Raw genomic sequence first — 20,442 nt, forward strand, 5'->3', positions numbered from 1 at the left:
GCATATCTTCATTTACTGCATAGCACTGAGTCACAGATAGAAGCCTGAAGCCTGGCTGCAGCTAGTCTCAGGACACAACAGCCTGTGGTGGTGTCAAATCACAGATGGCAGGAAGAAAAGTGTATACAGAGAGTTTCAAGTCTCCAAGTCAATACTGGCACAAGATCTCATACCCACAGTGTAAACACGTGGGTTGCACTTGGAATTGCAGCTCTTGCCAGTGTTCTACAAGTTGGTGCAAACATGTTCATTTCACTTTTTAACTTTAAAGAAGACCCTTTTGTCTCCCATAAGCCATGTCAAGTTAAGTGTTTGCCAGACCAACTTTCCCTATGTTGCTTATTTCCAACATAGATAGTACAATGTATGGTCAGAATCAAGCCAGTGGCCAGACCAAACGTTATCTGTATTTTGATGCCATTCTCAGTAAGTATCTATGCCAAGCGCCTGCCATATAACAATACAGTGGCCTTAGAAGTGACAATTGGAGATGGCAGAGGGAATGGGTCAGTAGGTAAAGGACTTGCCATACCAAATGTGAGGATTAGGTGGGAATCGCCTGCATGCAATTTCAGTGCATGGCTAGCTTAGCCCTCACATGCAGGTGCCCACACACTACACTTGGGAACAGAAAGAAAAATGGCCCTTGGAATTAAGCCCTTGGTTAGTTTCTGTCCAGCATTTAAGGTTTCTTAGGGTGTTACTGAGGTCTGCCACGACCACTATGAAGTTTTAATGTTTGGGGTTTCCCTCTTTGTTTCCAGAGCCCAGGCAGAAAAACACAAAGGCCAAAGAGTCTCCAGCTCATGGACAGCCGGCTGACACCATTCCACAGTTCTTCCCCTGTGCAGTCTACAGTTTTGAGCCCACCTCCACTCACTCCCAAAGCTACAAGGACCCTAAGTGAGTTTTTCTGTGTCTCCTAGATCCATTCGACTAGGAAATGGAATTTGGCTATGAATCTGAGCAACTCTTAATCACACCGGCCATGGCCACAGATTGTAAGAGGCAAAGTTGATTCTGTTCAGTGGTCATTAGAATCATCAAAGGGCTAGCATTTGGGGCTGAGCTTGTTTCAACTGCAAGCCTGGGGGTCTGTCTGTCCTTTTCCAACCAAAAAAAAACCCCAAAAAACAAAACATAAAAAAAAAAAAAACAGACCCATCCTGTATGCCACTGTTAACCTGGAGCCGAGCATATGCAGCACTCCAGACAAACTCAGAGGTTCCCATAGTGCAGAGGGAGGTCATGTCCACCATTGCCAGTTCACCTGTACAGCCAGGTGAAGCTTTCCCTAAATACTTAGAGTGCATTGGAGAATGGTTTCCTAAAGCTAGAAACTGTTCTTCTCCTAAGCTTAGTGGGTGGTGGTGGTGCATGCCTTCAAGGCCAGCCTGGTTTCCAGAGTAAATTCCAGGACAGCCAGAACTGCTACACAGAGAAACCCTGTCTTGAAAAACAAAACAAACAAACAAAACAGAGTGAACATGGGAATCTATGCTTCAGAATTCTGTGTGATGCTATCCGGTGAATTAAAGAGCAACTTGGTTGGGCAGGATGGAGGTCTTCTCTGATGTCTCCATAGAAACCTCAGATACGGCGACAGCAAATTGTATGAGGCTGGTATAGGTGCTGTGGTGGCAAACATTATTTTTGTGAAGAATCTGAATTAATCCTTCAGTCCATCTCCTTTGTGTCATTTCCAGGCTCCCCATCTTTGCAGACAGAGGCACTGACTGCTTCTGTCCCTCCTCCACCTCCCCCGAAAAGCAAGCCCTATGAGAGCAGCCAGAGGAACTCAGCTGAGGTAAGAACCTGCAGGTTGTCGTTGGTGTGTTCACCAAGCCCCACCCCTGGGAAGACAACACTGGATTGTCCACACCGTGTAAAGGAGAGGCTTTCCCCACACCGCAAGGCTACACGCCATAGTCAGTGCTTGGCTCACTCCTGAAGCCTCAGGAGATGAGAAGGGAAATATGCCAGAAGCCTGCTTCATTTGGTCATGTGACTGAAGGACGCATGCTCTCCACTTCCCCCACGGTGATAAGATGAGTGAGTTCAAGTTCACACCAGTGTCACTTCTGAATGGCTGTTCTTCTGCAGTAGACTCAGAAGGGTCCCATTCCTTCTTTCAGTAAATATTGCTAAGTGCTTTTTAAGTATTTGTCAGGTACCCAAGTGTTGGTGATGCAACCACGAGTGTGTGTGTGTGTGTGTGTGTGTGTGTGTGTGTGTGTGTGTGTGTTCAGCTCAAGAGAACAAGGACTATAGCTGGAGTTTCTGTTTTGCCTGGTCCCTCAGCTGATTATCCCCCCCCCCCTCCAATAAGCACACAGAGATATATTATTAAACTATTGGCCAATGGCTCAGGCTTCTTACTGGCTAGCTCTCTCGCAATTATTAACCCATTTCTATTAAACTATGTATTGCCATGAGGCTGTAGCTTACCCATAATCCAGCATTTTACTCCTCCAGCAGCTACATGGCTTTTCTCTTAAGGCTTCCCCTCTAGCATTCTCCTCATCGGGTAGCCCCACCTACACTTCCCACCTGGCTATTGGCCAATCAGTGTTTTATTCATCAACCAATAAGAGAAACATGTACAGAAGGATGTTCCCCATCAAAGGACCAATGAGTAATTCCCTTTTTGTCTTGCCTAGACAATATACATCTCATCAACTTGACAATAAAACGAGTGTGTGGAATGGGAAGAGGGATGGATTGGAAATAAGAAAAAGGGACTGTTTGTAATTCCCTGTGTCTTCTCCCCAGGTTGCACCCCCCCTGCCTGTCCGGAGAGAAGCCAAAGCCCCACCCCCACCCCCTCCGAAGGCTCGAAAGTCAGGCATCCTGTCTTCTGAGCCGGGCTCTCAGTGAAGGTGTCAGCCTGGCTCTGCACCTCCGAGTGCCTTGGACCACTGTTGCCTGAGAATGGCCCCTAGAAAGGGTGGCCTGTCATGCAGTGCACCCTGCCTGCACTGCTTCCTGCACTGAGATGATTGCCCAGCTCAGAACTGTTTGTCCATCTGAAGGCCGTGCCATATCCCCTTTAGCCCACGGAGCTCCCAGAACTGGCCATCTGTAGGCATGAACAAGCAAGTGCTCTCCTTTTCCCGTGGTGGCATGTTGGCTTCAAGCATTGACTTGCTGGATCTTTAGCTGCCGCGGCAAGCTCTTCTGCAGTGACCCAGTGACAGTGCAGTGGAGAACAGCCCCCGCAGCCGAGTCCTGTGTGGATTTCTCAGTCTGCTTCGGAACTGCTGTGTTAAGACTTCCTTCCTTCTCTCCTGTCTGCATCCCTACCCTGCCTAACCTTTCCCGAGAGCCAGACACCAAGTACACTTCAGGAGCTGCCATGGCTTCTTTCCCTAATGTCTACTGTCGCCTTTGTGGATGGCTTCTCCAAGATTCCGTGGACTCACATTCTGGCACTCTCCTGATGAATGGCCCCCACCATGCAGCAGTCACGTGCTGTTCCTTTGAAACTCTTTGGCACTCTGTTTCTCATCCCCTTCTCTCCGAGCTCACATCCTGTGCTCTGAGGGACCTACCAGCTACATTTCCAGACCCTGTTGGTCCCTGCCTGCTACTTGATTTTACCCTGGAGAATACAGTGCAATATTCCCTTTGATTATTTATTCCTCTTGATCATAGAATTAATCTGGTTTCTTGCTAATGGTACTAATGTCCATATTCCTTTCAGAAGGAAAATTTAGGGTGACTTTGGTTGCCCAAATATTATGTTCACATAAATACATAAATGACCACAAGATCCACGAGATGTAGATATTTTGAGTTAGACGGGTTTTAAAACACACACACACACACACACCTACACACCTCATTTTGTAGGTAAGGAAATCATGGCTACCCACAGAAAGTGGACTACAGGCTTTTTCTAACAGTTCAGCTTGCTCACATAGGATGTACCCAAGATAACACATAGGTCCCAAAGACATCTCTAACAAGGTTCTGATGGTCTAGCTTCAGCTAGAATTGTATCTGAAAAGCCCAGATAGTTCTATCATAATTGGGTGTTGATGGCAAAACTTAAGGCTTTTGTGTGGCTTGGGGCTCCTGCTGGGCATTCTAGAAACTATCAGTGACCTTGCCCTCAATCTAGTCTTCCAAGTCCAAGTATGCCAAGGAATTTCAGCTGTGAGAGTCTGCACCTGCCTACCAGCTGCTTTGTTTGCACAGCTCCTTTCCCTACCACCTTTGTTAAGAACGGTGCACCTGGTTCATCACAGAGATCAAGGAAGCAAAGGCCAGGGGCATGCCTGCCACAACACTGGAGAAGTTAATGTGCCTATCCTAGAAGTACCATGCCAATCTCTATTCTTTATTTCCATCGAACAGCACCTGTGCGTGATTGTGGAAAACACACAGGCACTGGGACTTTAAACTGATTTGATCTGAAATCCCAGGTGTCACTTCATGTTTGAAATTCTGAGTGTTCGCTTTCTCACTTTTGAAGTGGAGACATTACCTCCCACACAGGTGCTTATGGGGTGCCATTAAGGTGGGTTGGGGCCGTGCAGTCAGCAACTTTCTTTTCCTCTTCTAGACCTGGGTAAGATTTGATAATGTTCATTTTTTCTTCAGGCTATTTGAGATCTTACTTAAAAGATGGCAGCCTTGGGAACCATTTGTGTGGAAGGGCTAATAAGAGTTAAAGATTGTTTTAAGTGAGAAGATCCAAGCCTGCAAAGAAGCAGGAAGGCACCAGAAGGGTGATAGAGGGCATCCATGGAGCTTGGGAAGAGCCCTAGCAGACTGACTAGAAAGGATTTAAAGATGCCGATATACTCTTCAGGCTGCCATGGAAACAGAATCTGGGGAAGAGAGCAAACCCCCACCCATTCTTGCAAATTAGTAGACATGAGTCCTGAGTTTGGTCTCTGGGCAGAGCTGGACCTGTTGGTGCCCAGAGAAGCCCTACCTCCTCTTTTTAGTAAGGCATTTTCCCCATGATTCCCTTTCCACATTAATAAAAATAATAGCTTTTAGCTGCCTTGACGCACAGGACTCTGGGTGATGTTGTAGGTACCAATGTACAGGGCACTGGGAGATTGACTTCTTTGGGAAGCTGTCTTGGGGTTTCTATTGCTACGATTAGCTTGTATCAAGTTGACATAAAACTAGCCAGCCCAGGAGCTATGAGTGAAGAAGGGGTTAATTTGATTAAAAGAAAAATCATTATCTGTCCTAAAGTTGAAGACTGCAATGATGTTTAATATAGAAGGGACAGGAAGCAGTAGGCAGGACCAGTTTTTACCGCCCTTACTAAGATCTCTGAGGTATGGAACGGTGCTGAAATCAGCCCTGAGGTTGTCAGTCTTTATGAATGATGTTGATTGATGGCTTGTGAGTTTGAGGTATTGTTACATCGCTCTTTTTCATTCCCTCTCTGCCATGGTGACTTGTCTTGCTTTGAGATTTTTTTTTTTTTTTTTTAAGAAAGTACACCCTTGCTGAAGGCCAGACATAGTGCTAGTCCCTTGGTGCACTCAGTGGAAACAGCCTGCTGTGCAAGTTACTCCATTGTGCTACTGGATCAGAAAGTCGATGCTATATGGAAAGAAAAGCCCTACAAAAGGGCTGCTTGGCAGTGGGTGGCCTCCTCCCTCCACCTCCATCCCTTGCTTGACTCCAGCCAGGGACACCATTGTGCACTTAGCCACACTGCAGACCCCTTGGATTAAACAAGGTGTCTCACAAGAGCTCAGATGGGATGATGATCACCCTTGTCACTGATTTGCAAGCTGAGTCCTTTTCCTTCCAGTTGTGTCCAGATTGAGGGGCACATTTTCATTTTGCAACTTATATACAGTGAGTACACAAATCCCAGGAGTGCTGACAGAGACATCATTAGATAGCTAAGACACCCGTGTGACCTTTTCCCAGACACACATGGCTCCCGTATCCCAGAAGGAGCCCGCTTGCCAATGGCACAATTCTGTGAGACGTAATTGGGAGGTCCTTCCATGTTTGTACCTTCACGCTCACACTCCTCAGGTATAATGAAATGGAGATAAGACCCTCCCCATCAACACAAGACAGCAGAGATGATGTACTGTATTGCAAGTCCATATTGTTGTCTGTTTTATGTTGGAGACTGCATGGACTTGGTCAGTTTGCTTCTACCCTGGCCTTCATGATTCTAAGGAACAATGAAGTGAGACTACTGTCCAGTGGCCTTTGCTGTATGAACTGGAATCCACATTTTTTTTTACCCTCTACTAGTGCTTTGAGCCTCCCTGGCCTGGCTATTATGAGCAAAAGATTTGTGAATATTAATGAGCCTAGCATCTAATTTTTTTTTTTTTTAGATATTGGTACAAATTGCCCTAACTCTGTGGTAGCCTGTGGATAATAGTCTTCAGAGTCACCAAGCTGGCCTGCTGTGCCTAGACCTCCAGTGCCTTGCTAAGAGTCATACTTCCTTTGTGTGCTTTGGAAAGTGGACAACTACTGCTTTCTTAGACACGAATTGTTCCTCTCTGTTATTTAGAATTCAATTGGAAGTGTTGAAGATGGAGCTCGCTTGCTTAGCCTGTGCGAGGTCCTGGGTCCTAGTCTCAGTACAGCAGAGGAAATAAAAATTGGAAAAAGTGAAGCTTCTCTCTGGGTGGGTCTAGAGTCAAACCATTCGTTGTTATCTATGGGAGGAATTGTTTTCCTCCTGGGGCATTAACTTCTAGCTGACTCTTGAGACCCAGCCCATATAAATGCCCTAGCTCATCTCTCAGACACCTCTTAGGGGTTGCTCACCCAGAGTCCTGTCAAGATTCCTTCACCATGATTTTATAAATAATTGGATTTCATACATGAACAGTTAAGGAGATGTGTGTTGAAGAGTTTTGTTCATATTTGCTGTTATTTATTTTGTAAATTAAAAATGGAAATGTATTTTGAAGTTTACTATGTGTTTAGCTTGTTATTGTTTTAGATTATTAAAATAAGATCATGGACTTAATGGTTTTTCCCTAGTGACAGCTCCTTCAAGACACTTCACCTTCAGGGCCCCTCTGACCCATTTCTACAGATTACTGTAGAAATGCATACCATAGGATCCTGGTGTCTGTCTTACATAGAATTAATAAAATCTGCAATCTTTTCTTTTTGCCTTGCTCACCCATGCCTTTGTTGTTTGAGCTGAGCTGAAGGTTTTCTGAAGGGAAGTTATTCCATGTGTGCAGGTTTTGTGTGTTCTTCATCGGTAAATAGGCACAGATAAGTGGATAAATAGATAAAGAGCATCTAGGCTGGCCCAATTAATCTACTACTTTTAACAACTAGAAATGTCCTGTTATCTATGTGTCAAAGAATTACCCTATGTGTTTATTAAAATTATAGGTGGCATTTGTCCCTAGGCATGAGTGAATGTCAGGCTTGGTGCATTCTGGACATACAGGCACATACACACATATAAGTTCATAATTGTAATATGCATATAAGGTATGTATGTGTAAATATATATTCAAGGTACACTGAGAAGTAAAGTCTTCAGATAGAGGGAAAGCTCTGACATTTAGTAAAGGTAATGTTTTTATATTCACTACCCTTGATCTTTTGGGCCATCTGTGGATTAGGTGGACCCAATCGGCTTGCAAACTGCCATGTGTCATCCCAAGTCTATAACAGCAAAAGCAGCTGAATGAACACCTTTTAATCCCATTCAAGAGAACTCATGGCTCAAGAAAATAAATTCCCCAGAGATGGTGCTTGATAGTAGAAACCCAATGTTCCAAGTATAATGTACAGAAAGGTCTGTTGCTTTTTTTTAAAAAAAAAAAAAAAATAGGTTCATTAATAGCAAGTTCAAGGCCCATTTGAGCAACATCAGATTGTCTAAAACAAAACATTAATGAAAGATGGTAGGCTTCCACCTGTCGCAGTATTTTTAAAAAATAGTCGAATTTACAATATTCCATGGGCATTTGCTGAAATTTGAGTTTTTCCAGTGGTTCCACAGCCACCTGGAAGTTGTGGGGATATGTGAGAATTGTGTCATCACATCTAGGACCTCATGACATGGCCACAGAAGAACCAAGTTCATTATGAACCCCAGCTTCCTGTTTCAGGTCCTACAACCCAACACTCCCAAGTCTCATCTTCATTGACTGATCTTTGCTGTGTAGTTCAGGGGGTGCTAAGCACAGATCCAGCAGAACTGAGTGAGCCCCCAAACCCTGAGCTTTGGCTTCCTCACTTGAACAGGAAGACAGCCGGGGCTCCTTCTTGTCTTGCTTGAAGATATTTGTGCATGTCTATCTCACATGAAGCCAGACTCTGTCATTGTGGAGGATGAAAGGTAGACCAAGAGACAAGAGAACACCAGGTTCTGTCTGCGTCAGACTGTTGACACTTCTGTTTCTTAAGTTCTCAGAAAGGAAAACAATGTTTGCCACTGGTCCCTGCTATGAAGGTGGTGTGTGTCCTAAAGAGTCACATTCTGGAAGCCTGTTCCATAGTTGTCAAAGCTTTATGAAGAGGTGGGCCTTTGGGTCATGGTGAAAGCATCCTCAGAATGACCTAATGCCTGTCTCATGAAAATGGGTCAGGTCCTGTGAGATTAAATCAATTACTGTGAGAGTAGATGGCTATAAAGTGAGACCAGTGTTTGGCGTCCTCTGTGAACATCCCATACCACTGTGATTGTATGTGATTCCATGACATGGTACTGTCAGATTATGATCTGACATAGCAGATAATGGCCTCCCAAGTTTGGACAATTTGGCCTCCAAAACTTTGAGCCAAAAACAAACAAGTAAATAAAAAACACCTTTCCTTATGAAGTACCTAGCCTCAGGGGTTTAGCTACAGCAATAGAAAACTGAAATAGTTCTGAATGAACCTCATACCACCTGGCAAGACAATATGGTACCAGAAGGAGCACAGGACCAGGAGTCCAGAAGGCTCTGCCTCTCCTCTGCTTCAATGGGATTCTAGCTGACTTTGAGAGGTAGAGGGGGGACAGTTCTTTCCCAGTAGCAGGAGATGCAGTTATGATCCTATAGAAGCCAGGTGAACTAGTTTCCTCTGGCCTCAGCCAGTATATGACCTTTGTCTTCTCTTTGTGAATGCAGGGTGATGTGAGCCATGGATTATGTCTCTTGGTCAACAAGACACTTAATCATTGTGGTTTCTTTTCCATCTACCACATTTCCTCATCTAAAGAGCTGCACCCACCCACCCCACCTTGTCACCTGTGGCAGGCAAGGGAGTTGACCCTCCCCCTTACCAGCTGCAGCACTCAGGAAAGCAGGCCCCTTCTTCTGTTGGGCAGCACTATAGAGCTGACCATATTGGTGGGTGCAGGTGAACCTGCTGAGAATACGAGCATGGGAGAGTTGGCCCTGAGGCCATAGGAGCTGGAGAGCTGTCCCTGCTCCTCACCAGCTGCAGAACTCAGCAACAGTGGCCACTGAAGCTCCCCTGGGCAACTCGGTAGAGTTGGCTCTGATGATGCAGCTGTGGGAAAGCATACTCTAGGCATGAAGGCAGAACTGGTACACCCCTTTCTCATCGCTGTAAGGGGTGAACTGGCCAGGGCTATGCTGGAGAGCTCATGGTGGTGGTGGTGGTGAGGGGTGCTGGAGGGCTGACCAACCATGCAACTTCTTAGGCCTAAAACCAGGGTTATGAGAGATCATCCCCTCTGTGATCTGTGGGAGCACATGAAGGGGCCCATCCTGCAGACTCAAAGCTGCAGGATCTCCACAACACACGACAACAGGATATCCAAGAGGAGTCCCAGTGAGGGCCCAGCATCAATAGTGTAGCAGAAACCATAGGCCTCGAACCAGACCAATGGCTGTTTGCAATGAATACTTGTAAGTAAAGATATATGGATGAAAGGATAATTTACTGCGAGACTCACTGTGTCACACTACAGCTTTGATGACAAGATTTTTTCCTTTTTCTCTCTTAAATTCTATTTTATTAGGGGGAGGTTGCAAGGGCAGATACAGAAGGGACAGGAAATGAATGGGATATAGATTCATGATGTGAAAGACACAAGGAATAAATAATGTTTTTTTTTTTTTTTTTTTTAAGCGTCCTGAGCTTGGCATCAGAGACACATCACATCACATCACATGTATGGGACTTGATCCACACCTTTATTATGAAACCCATGCTGCTGGGCATAGAAATACTGAAACCCACACATTACAGATCTTTAACAGGTCACAGATTTCAGTGTTCACGTTATACTTTGGTGTTGTGGATCCTTCGGGGCTAGTGCATTTACATCTTCTTCTGCCTGGTTTCCTCTTCAATCAGACTTTCCTGAAAAACACATAACATGCATATCTATGTTGAATTGACTAGTTGAATTACATTCTTTCTGACATTCAGATCTAAGAACAGGTGCATTTGTTATTCACTCAAAAGTGCTAGAAACATGGCAGACAGCATCTTGTAGAGCTGTGGACATCCTAACTAACATCTGCATCAATAGCTAAAAGGATGGCCTGGAGAGGAAGGATTGGGTCGTCCTTCATGATGTCATGCCTAGGGAATTTCAACTGGTTATTTTGATTGGGCTAGAGGAAAGATTAGAACAAGAAAGGAAATAGAGATGTCTGCCCACCTCCACCTTTGTCCACTGGGTGTGGAACTTGAAGGCAATGGAGAAAACTTTTATGAGCCTTACGTTCCTGCAGGATTTACTGAGGATTTCCCTGCTCCTCTGAGTAACCGGCAGTTGGCCATATGCTTTCTGACTGCTGCGGGTCAATGGGAAAGCAGCTCAGAGAACGCTGACCCTCCTTCTAGATTCACTTTCCCCATTCAGGTTGTTCATGCTTCCATTCTCATGAACAGCCGATATTACAGCCAGAGCGGCAACACAGCCCTGTAACTTAGCTTCTCCGGAGGCTGAAAGGAACCACCAAATTCAATTAATTTCAATTAATTTGGGCTGACCACAAATCTAAAGCCAGCCTGAGAAAGTTAGTGAGATTCTGTCTCACACTAAAAAGATTTTTTTTTTTTTTTTTAAAGTAGGATGAGGGCTAAGGAGATAATCCAGTGGCACAGTGCTGATCAGCATATGATGTTACCTGGGGTCAATCCCAGTACCAAAAGAGGAGAGAGGGGAGAGAGAATGAGAATGGTGGCATTTAGGCCTAAGAATACTACAAGCCGAGTCTGTGACTCTGAGTTACAAGTTTTTTAAGTTTTTAATATTGTGACCCAAACTGGGGGAGGGGAGTGCCCTAAAGCCTTGTTCTTGGTTTCTACAGTTCCCAGGGTCCTAGAAGCAGTGGCTGAATCGAGGGAGGGTAGGTTCAGCTGAGGGATGAGTGGCGAGGGGGTTGAATAGTCTTTGAAAACCGGAGCATTATAGTGGGAAGAAATTTGCCAGTCATTCCAAAGGCTGAATCTGGGATTGCTATATAAAGGGTATATAGACACATTTAAATCAATTTCAGAAAAAAAAAAGTAGTTTCCGAACGTGAGTGCTATCTATGTAGAGTGGACACAGGCTGTAAGCTGTCCAGGGTCCTGCTGCAGGAGTAACTCAGGTGGCTCCGAGGTGGTGCTAGGTCACCATACCCAAACTCCTTTCTGACTCTAGCTCTATGCGGTGATCACTGTAACTCACCAGAGCCCCTCGAAGATCCCTGAGGGGCGAACGGGGCCAGTGGACAGTGCATTCGAAGTGCTGGGGTTCTGCCAGCTGGTCCACATCTTTGCCCATCTGGAGATAAAGAAGGAGATTCTCAAAGATGAAGATAAATAAACAAAACAAAGCTTTCCATTTCCACCAAGAGGGAGGACTTGGGGTTATGATGCTGAGCGAGAGGCCTGGGGAATTGTGGGTCTGGGGAATTTAAGGGTGAATTTTTGAAGGCTGAGCTGGAGTTCAGGAGGTGATGGGGATGTAAGAAGAGATTGTGTTCTCTCAGACAAGAGTGAAGTGCTCTGAGCCCCATGAACAGACCGGACACAAAGCACATGAGCTTTACAGTCTGATTGGGCTGGGTTTCTGTTTGTTATGCTATTTTTGTTGCTGCTGCTCTCTCATTTTATTTCAAACAGAGTTTCACTCTGTATTCCAGACTGCTCCCAGACTCACTGTATATTCTGGTCTAGCCTTGAACTAGCTTAAACTGGTGTGCTTTGTATCAAACTGACAAGGGGTAGAGTTGTGATGGTTGTTTCTAATAGTCAATTTGACAGAACGTGAATCACCTGGGAAGAGGCTTTGTAGATCAGACTGGCTGTGGGCACGCCTAGGTGGAATATCTTGAAGGTTCATAGATGTGGGAAGATGAAGCCCACTGTGGGGAGCATCATTCTCTGGCTTTGGGTCCTGGAAAGTAAGTGCAGTGCTAGGCATGCATACATTCATTCCATCTGTTCTTGACTATGGATGTAACTAGCTGTTTTGAGTTCCTGCCCTCACTTCCCTGATGGGAGATGTCATTATGTATATATGTTTCTCATACTGGTTAATGGATGAAGCACTGTTGGCCAATAGGAAAGAAGATAGGAGGGACTAGGAAATAGGAAGGAGGAGTCAAGATGGAGACTGACAAAGGCAAGATGTCTCTGTCATTTGTAGAGTTTATATACTATCCTTCTGTGGTCTTTGAAGGAGTTGAAGACAGATAGTTATGGTTATAGTTTTCCTTAGTTAAGCTTAAAGATAAGTTACATATAGGACTTTAGACTCACAAATATAGGATAGATGATAAAATAGTTTATTTTAATCTTGCTAAATGTTAATGGACTAAATATTGTTAACTGTGATTCTTATTTGATAACTGTTGTGTTATATATTTTGCTATGTTAAGGTTAAAAACCTTTCTTTTGTTTTAGACAGAAAAGAGGAGATGATGGGAGATGTCATTATGTATATATGTTTCTCATACTGGTTAATGAATAAAGCACTGTTGGCCAATAGGAAAGCAAGACAGGAGGGACTAGGAGACAAGGAGGAAAGAGGAAGTAGTAAGGAGAGCCAAGATGGAGAGTCGGAAGAAAGCAGTATGCTGGCCGGCTCCCTGGTAAGAGAAATACATAGATAAGCAGAAATGGGTTAATACTTAAGACAGAACTAGCCGATAAGAAACAAGTAACCGGGCCAACAGCATTGTATCAAATACAGAGTCTCTGTGTGTTAATTGGGGCTGGCGCGGCTGCGGGACAAGACCGGCAGCGGGAGGAAAAACCTGTACTCCTTACACTTCCCCACAATGATGAACTCTCTGGAGCTGTAAGGCCACATAAACCATGTGCCCCTAAATTACGTTTGGTCAGAGTGTTTTATCACAACAGAAATGAAACTGGAACATGCTTCCTTTTTAGCCTCCAAAGGACTGTAACTCCAAGGTGTGAGCACCACACCCAGAGAGGTTGATTTCTAGTTTTTACTACATCCTAGTTCCACGAATTTGCTTCAAAAATAATCCACAGAGCAGAGGCTTCCGACTCTGGGGCTTCGCTGTGTCTTCAAAACCAGACAATACCTTGGTTTTAAGTTTCTCTATTATGATTCTTCTCAGCTCTGAGTTACAGTTTGAACTAATTATTCAGCTAATGTAAATGGCTTCTCTTATGTAACCCTGCCCATCCTTAATAAGTGAATTTTTAACACAAAACAAGTGTCCTACATTAATGTTGGTGCTAGCGCTGCAACCTTATCTGGAAGAAATTAAAGCTAGTACATTTTCCACTTTACAATCTCAAATTTGATAATTCATGGGACTAAACATTCTCCAGGTTCTTTACTTAAATGTCTCTATCAGTGGCAAGAAGATACAGATATTTACTGGTGAAGTCATATATGAGTATTTGTTTAATACAGATATGTGAGAGCACGGTGCCTTGTCATGAACTTGGGTGTTCCACTCTCTTCACATCTGCCCTGCTGTTTATTTCCTTAGTCTCTGTCAAAAGTGCACGGAGGAATGTGGCTTCCACTCCATGAAGTCTTGTGTCTATCAGTGTCTAGGGTAAGCTCAGAGCCGTGCCACTGGGGCTTGCACTGCACGGCTCCCACACTTAGAAGTGAGTCAGTGTGGGGAGACTTACCTCTTGGAAAGAATCACCCAAGTGTTCAGCGTTTCTCTTTCCTCCGGGGCGCAATCCATAGGACCAGTGCTGGCTGGAGCAGCCTTCCAAACACAGGCTCAGCAGAAGAACAGCAGCTGTAAGTTTGCGGATCATCTCCACTCTAAGAGACATCAAGACACCATCATGACAGACCCAGACGGAAGGAGAACACAGAGTGCTTAGCAAAGAGACAAGCCCCTGGGCCACTGACCCTACAGAAGCTGCAGAGGGAGTCATGCAGCTGCTACGCATTTCATGGAGACAATGAAACACAGGGGCACCGGCCTGTCCTGAGCTTGTCCTTGGGGACAAACACCTGAACTTGATTCTGGCATCTTTGGCATTTTTGTGGTAATGTAGTCCCTTTTTAGTTTTGTTTTGTTTGGTTACCTGAAACCCATAATTGATCCCTTACCAAATTCACTTTGCCTGTAACCCTCCCTGTTACCGAGCAGTTCTCTATCATTCGTGAGGTTAGAACTGGGCCATCTGCGCTGAAAAAGCTCCTCCTAGATGACTCTGGTTAATAAGAGGTTGCTTGACTTTAAATGGCTACTCTGTGGCATTGCTGACATCTAGCCTTTAAGGCATTACAGCTAGCTGGACCAAGAACTTTAAGACCAAGAACTAATCTAGCTGGAGACCCCTCTTGCCAAGTAAGTCTAGGGTAAGTCTAGGGTTAGTTGATAAAAAATATGCCTTTAAGTTAAATTCATCTGATGGGGATGAAGCCAAATTCGGTGTCCAACACTGGGCCATGCTGGCCTCCTCCGAGGTTGGATCTCCCAGAAAAGCTGGTGGTTGATAAGGTCAGTCAATGAAGGGCAAGGCTTCCCTTGGGTACCAACACATCTAGACTTGACCCTTGAGTGCAAAATAGCCTTTAGACATACAAAACACACAACATTAAAAATAGTGCTAACAGTACAAAAAATTTTACCTGTTGGGAAGTGAAAGCCAAAGGGATACCAAACTTCCTTTGGCGGGTTGAGTGCTGAGATGTTCTGCTTTCCTGGCTTCCTTTTTATAAGAATCTTTTTTCTGGGACACAGAAATCATCCCAGCTGGTAAGTGACAAGGTGTAGCACAACACAGATAATAGTTTTAATAATAATGTTTAAATCCCCACAAAAAGCCTTTTAATGGCAAATGTAATTGGGACACCTGCTGGTCTGTTACATTTTCTTAAACCTGGTCATTAAAATCTTAGCTAAAACTTTCACAGCAGAAATCACCATTCTAAGGGATTAAGGAAGCTGGCAACCCTATGAGAGTTCAAGGAAAATCAGTGTCTTGGGTGAATAAATTTACACACACACACACACAACTCTCACAGGGAAGTTAAGCAACAAATACAGAAAGTTGAGACAGAGTGTGTTGGAGCCAGTCTAAGCATTTGGGTCTCCGTAAAAGGGAAAATTTAAATCAGATAATCATAGTGTTATTCCCCAGCTAAAAAAAATCTAATTTAGGGCTGGTGAGATGGCTCAGTGGGTAGAGGTTGCTATCAATTCTGATGATATGAGTTCCATCCCAGGGTCCCACAAGGTGGAATAAGAGGACTAATTCTCTCAAGGTGTCCTCTGACCTCTACACACATGCTGACATGCTGTGTGGCACACACACACACACACACACACACACACACAAAGGGATAAAACTTCCTATTTTTACCTATCTATAACCCATGAAAGTCAGTCCTCTGCTTCTTGCCTGTTAATGACTCTTTGCATCTAGTCAGCATTCAACACACATGGATTTCACTGAGTTGCTAAATGAATAAAGGGCCTTTTAAGCAGGTTTGGCAGACCCCGCCTCGATTTCAGCTTCCAAGGTTATTTTAACTCATAAAGAATGAAAACCTCTATGTACAAGACATTGTAAAATCTGTTACACTACCTAAGCTGCAAAATGCTTTAAAAATAACATGGTATTTGATCATTACACAGTTGAGATTGGCAACATCACTGGTAGGATGCTAACCCCAGCAGTCATTGCCCAGTATTCTCTGAAATAATTCCATTTGCAAGGGTTTCTAGTAACAAGTAATAATAGCAGGCCTAGGTAAAAGCCATTGGCTTCTCAGGTGTTACCTGCCCATCCTTATGACTGGGTACAGAAGAGTGACTTCAGTGACTATCACTTCATTTAGGTTCCTTCACTAACTTGCTACTCTGACACAAAGTATGGAACATGACTCATCTCACTGGACTATGCAAGTGACGTGATTTTTCAATAGGAATTCCTGAAGTTTAAACAATTTTACTTCAAACTGTCCATTGTATTTTGTGTATTAGAGATGTGTTTCTGAGTGTTACCCAAAGGGGGGTAGAGGGAGCTGGCATTTGGCTGGACCTAACAGAGTGATAAAGACGTGGGAGCCCTGTTGTCAGCGAACCTCAATGTGGCTATATTGATTTTTAAAAATTTCAACAATATTTATGAAGACGGAAACACAGATGGAAAATATCAGATATGCCCTGGCCTAAGTACACTTAGTCTTGTCTCAGGTCACACAGAGCCTAAAGACAAAAACCAAATCTGTCCTACTTTCTACAGTACCAAATAAGCCATTAAAGCCATTATGCGATCTGTGAGGTTTTGAGATGTAGAGATAGACTTTTAGATCTCTCAGGAGTGCATGCTTAAGCCAATTTACCTAAGATCTGAAATTGATCAGCTGGGTTTAAGTAATTGGACTTTATAATTGTCACAATTTTCTTTTCTAAATCCAAAAGAACGTTTTATAGGAGAAAACTACTTCATTTTGAACAAATAGCTCAAAATGATCACAATGATTCTGTACCTTCCTGAATGACAGGTGAACAACCTCCTTTTTGCCCTAATGTAAAATCTCAGCAGGAGGCCTGTGGGGCTAACTGTAGCTCACACCACTAAGCCAGGCACTGAAAGGTCTGAGAATGAAGCCTTGGGGAACATGCTTTATCCTGAAATAATGTAACCATTTTTCTTTGTAGTTTGATGCTTTTCATTTTAAAGATACTACTTCCTTGGGTAATTTAATATAATTCTAGAGTTTTTTTCATGTATAAAACATGATTTAAAGCTGACCTGGGGGCTGGCTTATGACATAAATAGCATTCATAAAATGAAGTGGATAAAATAGGTCTTGATTACTAAAGAAAGCCATCCTATTAATGACTTTATGGCATTTCTCATTCAAAATCCCTTCAAAGGGTTGCTGAGGAACTTGGCCATATCAGAGACTAACACATAATGCCTTAGATAGTTACTTGAGTGGAGAACTGAGTGCTATCAATGGAAGCCATCTAACTGATGTAGGCTGAGAACCTTTCTACAGCCCTCTCACAAGGCTCTATATGAACCCGTACCCACATGACCACCACCAGGGATAATGTAAGTTTTACTATTTGGAACTCCTCCCTTTCTTAGAAATCTCTCTCCTAGACATCAGGAAAACCATATTTCTTGCCCAGCAAATGAACAGTGATACTTATGAGCTAGAGAGTGACACGAATCACTGGCTGTCTTCCTCAGTGGAGAACCAAAAGTGCTGTGGCCTGGTAGTCTCTGAAAAGGGGATCATGAAACCACGCCCAAGACTTGAATCTGCTCTACTGGCTTTTCCAATAAAACGAACCCATTAAGAGCACCGTGCAGCTCGCTCCTGCATGCACCATCATGAAAAACTGTGGGAAATGTAGGAAGGGTTGACTTTCGAAATCAAGAGCAGAAGCAGCCTGTCAGCATTCCACACCGTTTATTAATGCGGTTTACATCAGATCTGAAACCCGCAGTTCCCAAGCACAGCCTGTTTCCATCTTCCAGCTCCCTCTGCAGTCTCAGGTCCGTCTGCAGAGGACCATTCAGTGAACGGACACAGTCTATAATTATTGAAAATAGAGTGCAGTGAAATGAGTTAAATATAATTTAGGCACATATTGATTATGAAAATAGGTATCTCTCAATACAATACTTCTCTGTCTTGGTAAAAATAATAACGCAAAGAAAATAATTCATTTTCAAAGTTGCTCTCCTGTCCCTGTAAAGGAGCACTCTCCTCCCATTGTGCACGTGAGCCCTTTACTGTGAAGGAAAGCTTTGCATATGTAGGTAGAAGAATAAGCTACAGAATAATGAAAATGTTCCACTCTCCTGGAGGAGGCAAGGTCACCTGTGATGATTCACTACCTCACACAGACCAGTCTGTCGGATGTAGAACCCATTTGGACACAGCTTATATCCCTGCTCTTAGAAAACACGTAAGGACACTGGGACACCCCACTAAGAAGGCCCTGCTGCTGCTGCTGTTGTGCAGATAATAACTCAAGGAAACTGGACTAAAATTTCATTCAAGAAACAAGACAACAGAAAATATTTTTTTAAATTAAGAGCCACAGTTACTAACTGATATTGCAGCTTATACTATCCAAATGCTTTTTATTCATCATCTTTTTTTGGTGGCTATAATTAAACCATCAGTTTAGAATTCCTTGGTCCCCACTGTAGGGATTTAGCTATAATTATCTAAAGTTATCTTCTTATAGGCCACTCTGCAGGATTTATTCATACTTTTAGTTCCAACTGCACTGGATTTAGATGAAATATTTTAAGCTGGTCTTGTATAAACTACTTGGCATTACATGAACTGTGCTGAGGATACAGGTTGGTATTTTGGTTCTGAAGCATCTTCTTATGCTTGTGATACCTGAGCACAAGAACTGGACTATGAATGGACAGAGCAGCCTAATCTGGTGCTGAATGGAACTCGCCCATAACAAAGCTGAGGCACGCTCACTGGACAGCTGCAGCGACTGGTGGACCCTTCCTTCTCCTGCAGAGCCATATACAAGGTCTTTCCTTCCATCCTGCCTCAAATTGGGAGAACAGAATAGGACTCAAATTTAGCTACTCATTTTTTTTCTTAAAAAGTAAACATTATAGAAAGGAATCTGAAAAGAGCCATAGGGAGTCTTACCCTCACCATACTCACATGGTGATAAGGATTTGAAGAGGGAAGGCATCACTAAAGCTATTTATAAACCTCAACAATTCTTCAATTTTCAAGACGTCTAACAATTTAAACATCCTTACTGCATCTAGATGTTTAATAAATATATTTGCATATATTGTGCTTTTCATAAATTAAAATTCTCAAATGCATTGTAAACCAAGATGGTACTTCCACACAGTGCCTATATAAAAGCAAATATAATAGATACTTCTCCTGGTCAGAAACCAGACAAATGCCCCAACTCCACTCAAAATGCAGCAGCATGATCTACTTTCCCTACATCTATAAACAGAGTGTTCTTCTGTTATAGTCACAATGTGGGGGACAGTCAATAGTTTCCCCTTATGCACCTCTGGGAACAAGCGTTTGCCTCTAATTCCCATACAGTGTTATCTCCTCTAGACAATTCGATGGATGGAGAAATAAAATAAGGACGCGTTTTCATCAGGGACATCTTCCTCCAGCTCTTGCCATTCTCATCTGACACTCTGAGACATATGTAATGGTGTCAGCATCTCTTCAAATATGGCACCCTTCACGTTGGAACCTCTCAGGTTGGCTTCCTGGAGGTCACACCCAGACAAATCACAGTTCTGTAAGACAAAACAAGATTTTTGGAGCTCAAGTGATTTAGGATCAGACTTGGTTCCCCATAAAATGAGCTCTCAGCATGGCACAATAGTTCCAATTGTTCCTACTTTTGAAATACTTCTACTAATACACTGTGGTGTTGTGAATGACCCCCACAGGCTCACATATTTCAGTGCTCAATCACCAGGGAGTAGAGCTGTTTGAAAGGATTAGGAGGACTGGAAGGTGTGACCTCGTTGGAGGAAGTATGTGACTAGGGGTGGATTCTGAAATCTGAAAAGCCCATGCCAGGTATGCTCTCACTCCAACCTCCCTCTGCTTATAGGATCAGGATGTAGCTCTCAGTGACTTCTCCAGCACCATGTCTGCCTGCCACCATGCTCCCTGCCATGATAATGGACTAAGCCTCTGAAAGCATAAGCAAGCACCCAGTTAAATACTTTTCCCAGTATTCATGGCAGCTCACAATGATCTGGAACTCAAGGTCAAGGGATTCACTGAATGCCCTCCTCTGACCTCCATGGGCACCAGGCATGCATATGGCATATGTAGTAAGCAAAGCACTTATAAACATAAATAGAAATAATTGAAAGGACTATATTAATGGTGCAAAGTCAGTTCCTTTTGCCTTTAAAGGGGTTTGCTGCTCTAATCCTAAGAACTATCAAGAAATCAAGGTGAAAAAAACAAAACAAAAAGTCCACAGTAATCTAAATTCTCACATACAATTCTATCTGTGCCACATGTCATGTTGTTCAATAAAACACAGCTACCAGAAACAT

General features: G+C 43.5%; 3 protein-coding genes across 3 annotated transcripts in view; 1 reads left to right on the forward strand and 2 right to left on the reverse strand.

Moving 5' to 3' along the window:
• Positions 1 to 6,979, forward strand: part of Dock5 (dedicator of cytokinesis 5) — a 180,710-nt gene extending 173,731 nt beyond the window's left edge. The window contains exons 50-52 of the mRNA XM_051195461.1: positions 765 to 903; positions 1,707 to 1,807; positions 2,773 to 6,979. Coding sequence (XP_051051418.1) covers positions 765 to 903; positions 1,707 to 1,807; positions 2,773 to 2,877 — 345 coding nt within the window. The 3' untranslated portion in view covers positions 2,878 to 6,979. The remainder of the gene's footprint in view (positions 1 to 764; positions 904 to 1,706; positions 1,808 to 2,772) is intronic.
• Positions 6,980 to 10,175: 3,196 nt separating this feature from the next.
• On the reverse strand, positions 10,176 to 15,351 carry Gnrh1 (gonadotropin releasing hormone 1). Its single transcript, XM_051195781.1, has 4 exons — positions 15,014 to 15,351; positions 14,053 to 14,194; positions 11,618 to 11,713; positions 10,176 to 10,296 (listed from the first exon to the last, which is right to left on the reverse strand). The coding sequence occupies exons 1-4, from the start codon at positions 15,130 to 15,132 to the stop codon at positions 10,255 to 10,257; spliced, it is 399 nt and encodes a 132-aa protein (XP_051051738.1). The 5' UTR covers positions 15,133 to 15,351; the 3' UTR covers positions 10,176 to 10,254.
• Positions 15,352 to 17,798: 2,447 nt separating this feature from the next.
• Positions 17,799 to 20,442, reverse strand: part of Kctd9 (potassium channel tetramerization domain containing 9) — a 29,188-nt gene continuing 26,544 nt past the window's right edge. Inside the window, exon 12 of the mRNA XM_051195462.1 lies at positions 17,799 to 19,662. Within this exon, the coding sequence (XP_051051419.1) occupies positions 19,546 to 19,662 (117 nt within the window). The 3' untranslated portion in view covers positions 17,799 to 19,545. The remainder of the gene's footprint in view (positions 19,663 to 20,442) is intronic.

Source organism: Phodopus roborovskii, unplaced genomic scaffold, assembly GCF_943737965.1.
Source record: "Phodopus roborovskii unplaced genomic scaffold, PHOROB, whole genome shotgun sequence".
Classification (NCBI taxonomy): Eukaryota; Metazoa; Chordata; class Mammalia; order Rodentia; family Cricetidae; genus Phodopus; species Phodopus roborovskii.

What these genes read in the sequence shown, in the direction of transcription:
- Gnrh1 (XM_051195781.1), bottom strand. Translation starts at nt 15,132, where the DNA reads ATGATTTCTGTGTCCCAGAAAAAAGATTCTTATAAAAAGGAAGCCAGG. An exon ending in TGGGTGATTCTTTCCAAGAG is followed by an intron (nt 11,714 to 14,052) that starts GTAAGTCTCCCC and finishes CTTTATCTCCAG; the next exon opens with ATGGGCAAAGATGTGGACCA. An exon ending in GGGATCTTCGAGGGGCTCTG is followed by an intron (nt 10,297 to 11,617) that starts GTGAGTTACAGT and finishes TGTGTTTTTCAG; the next exon opens with GAAAGTCTGATTGAAGAGGA.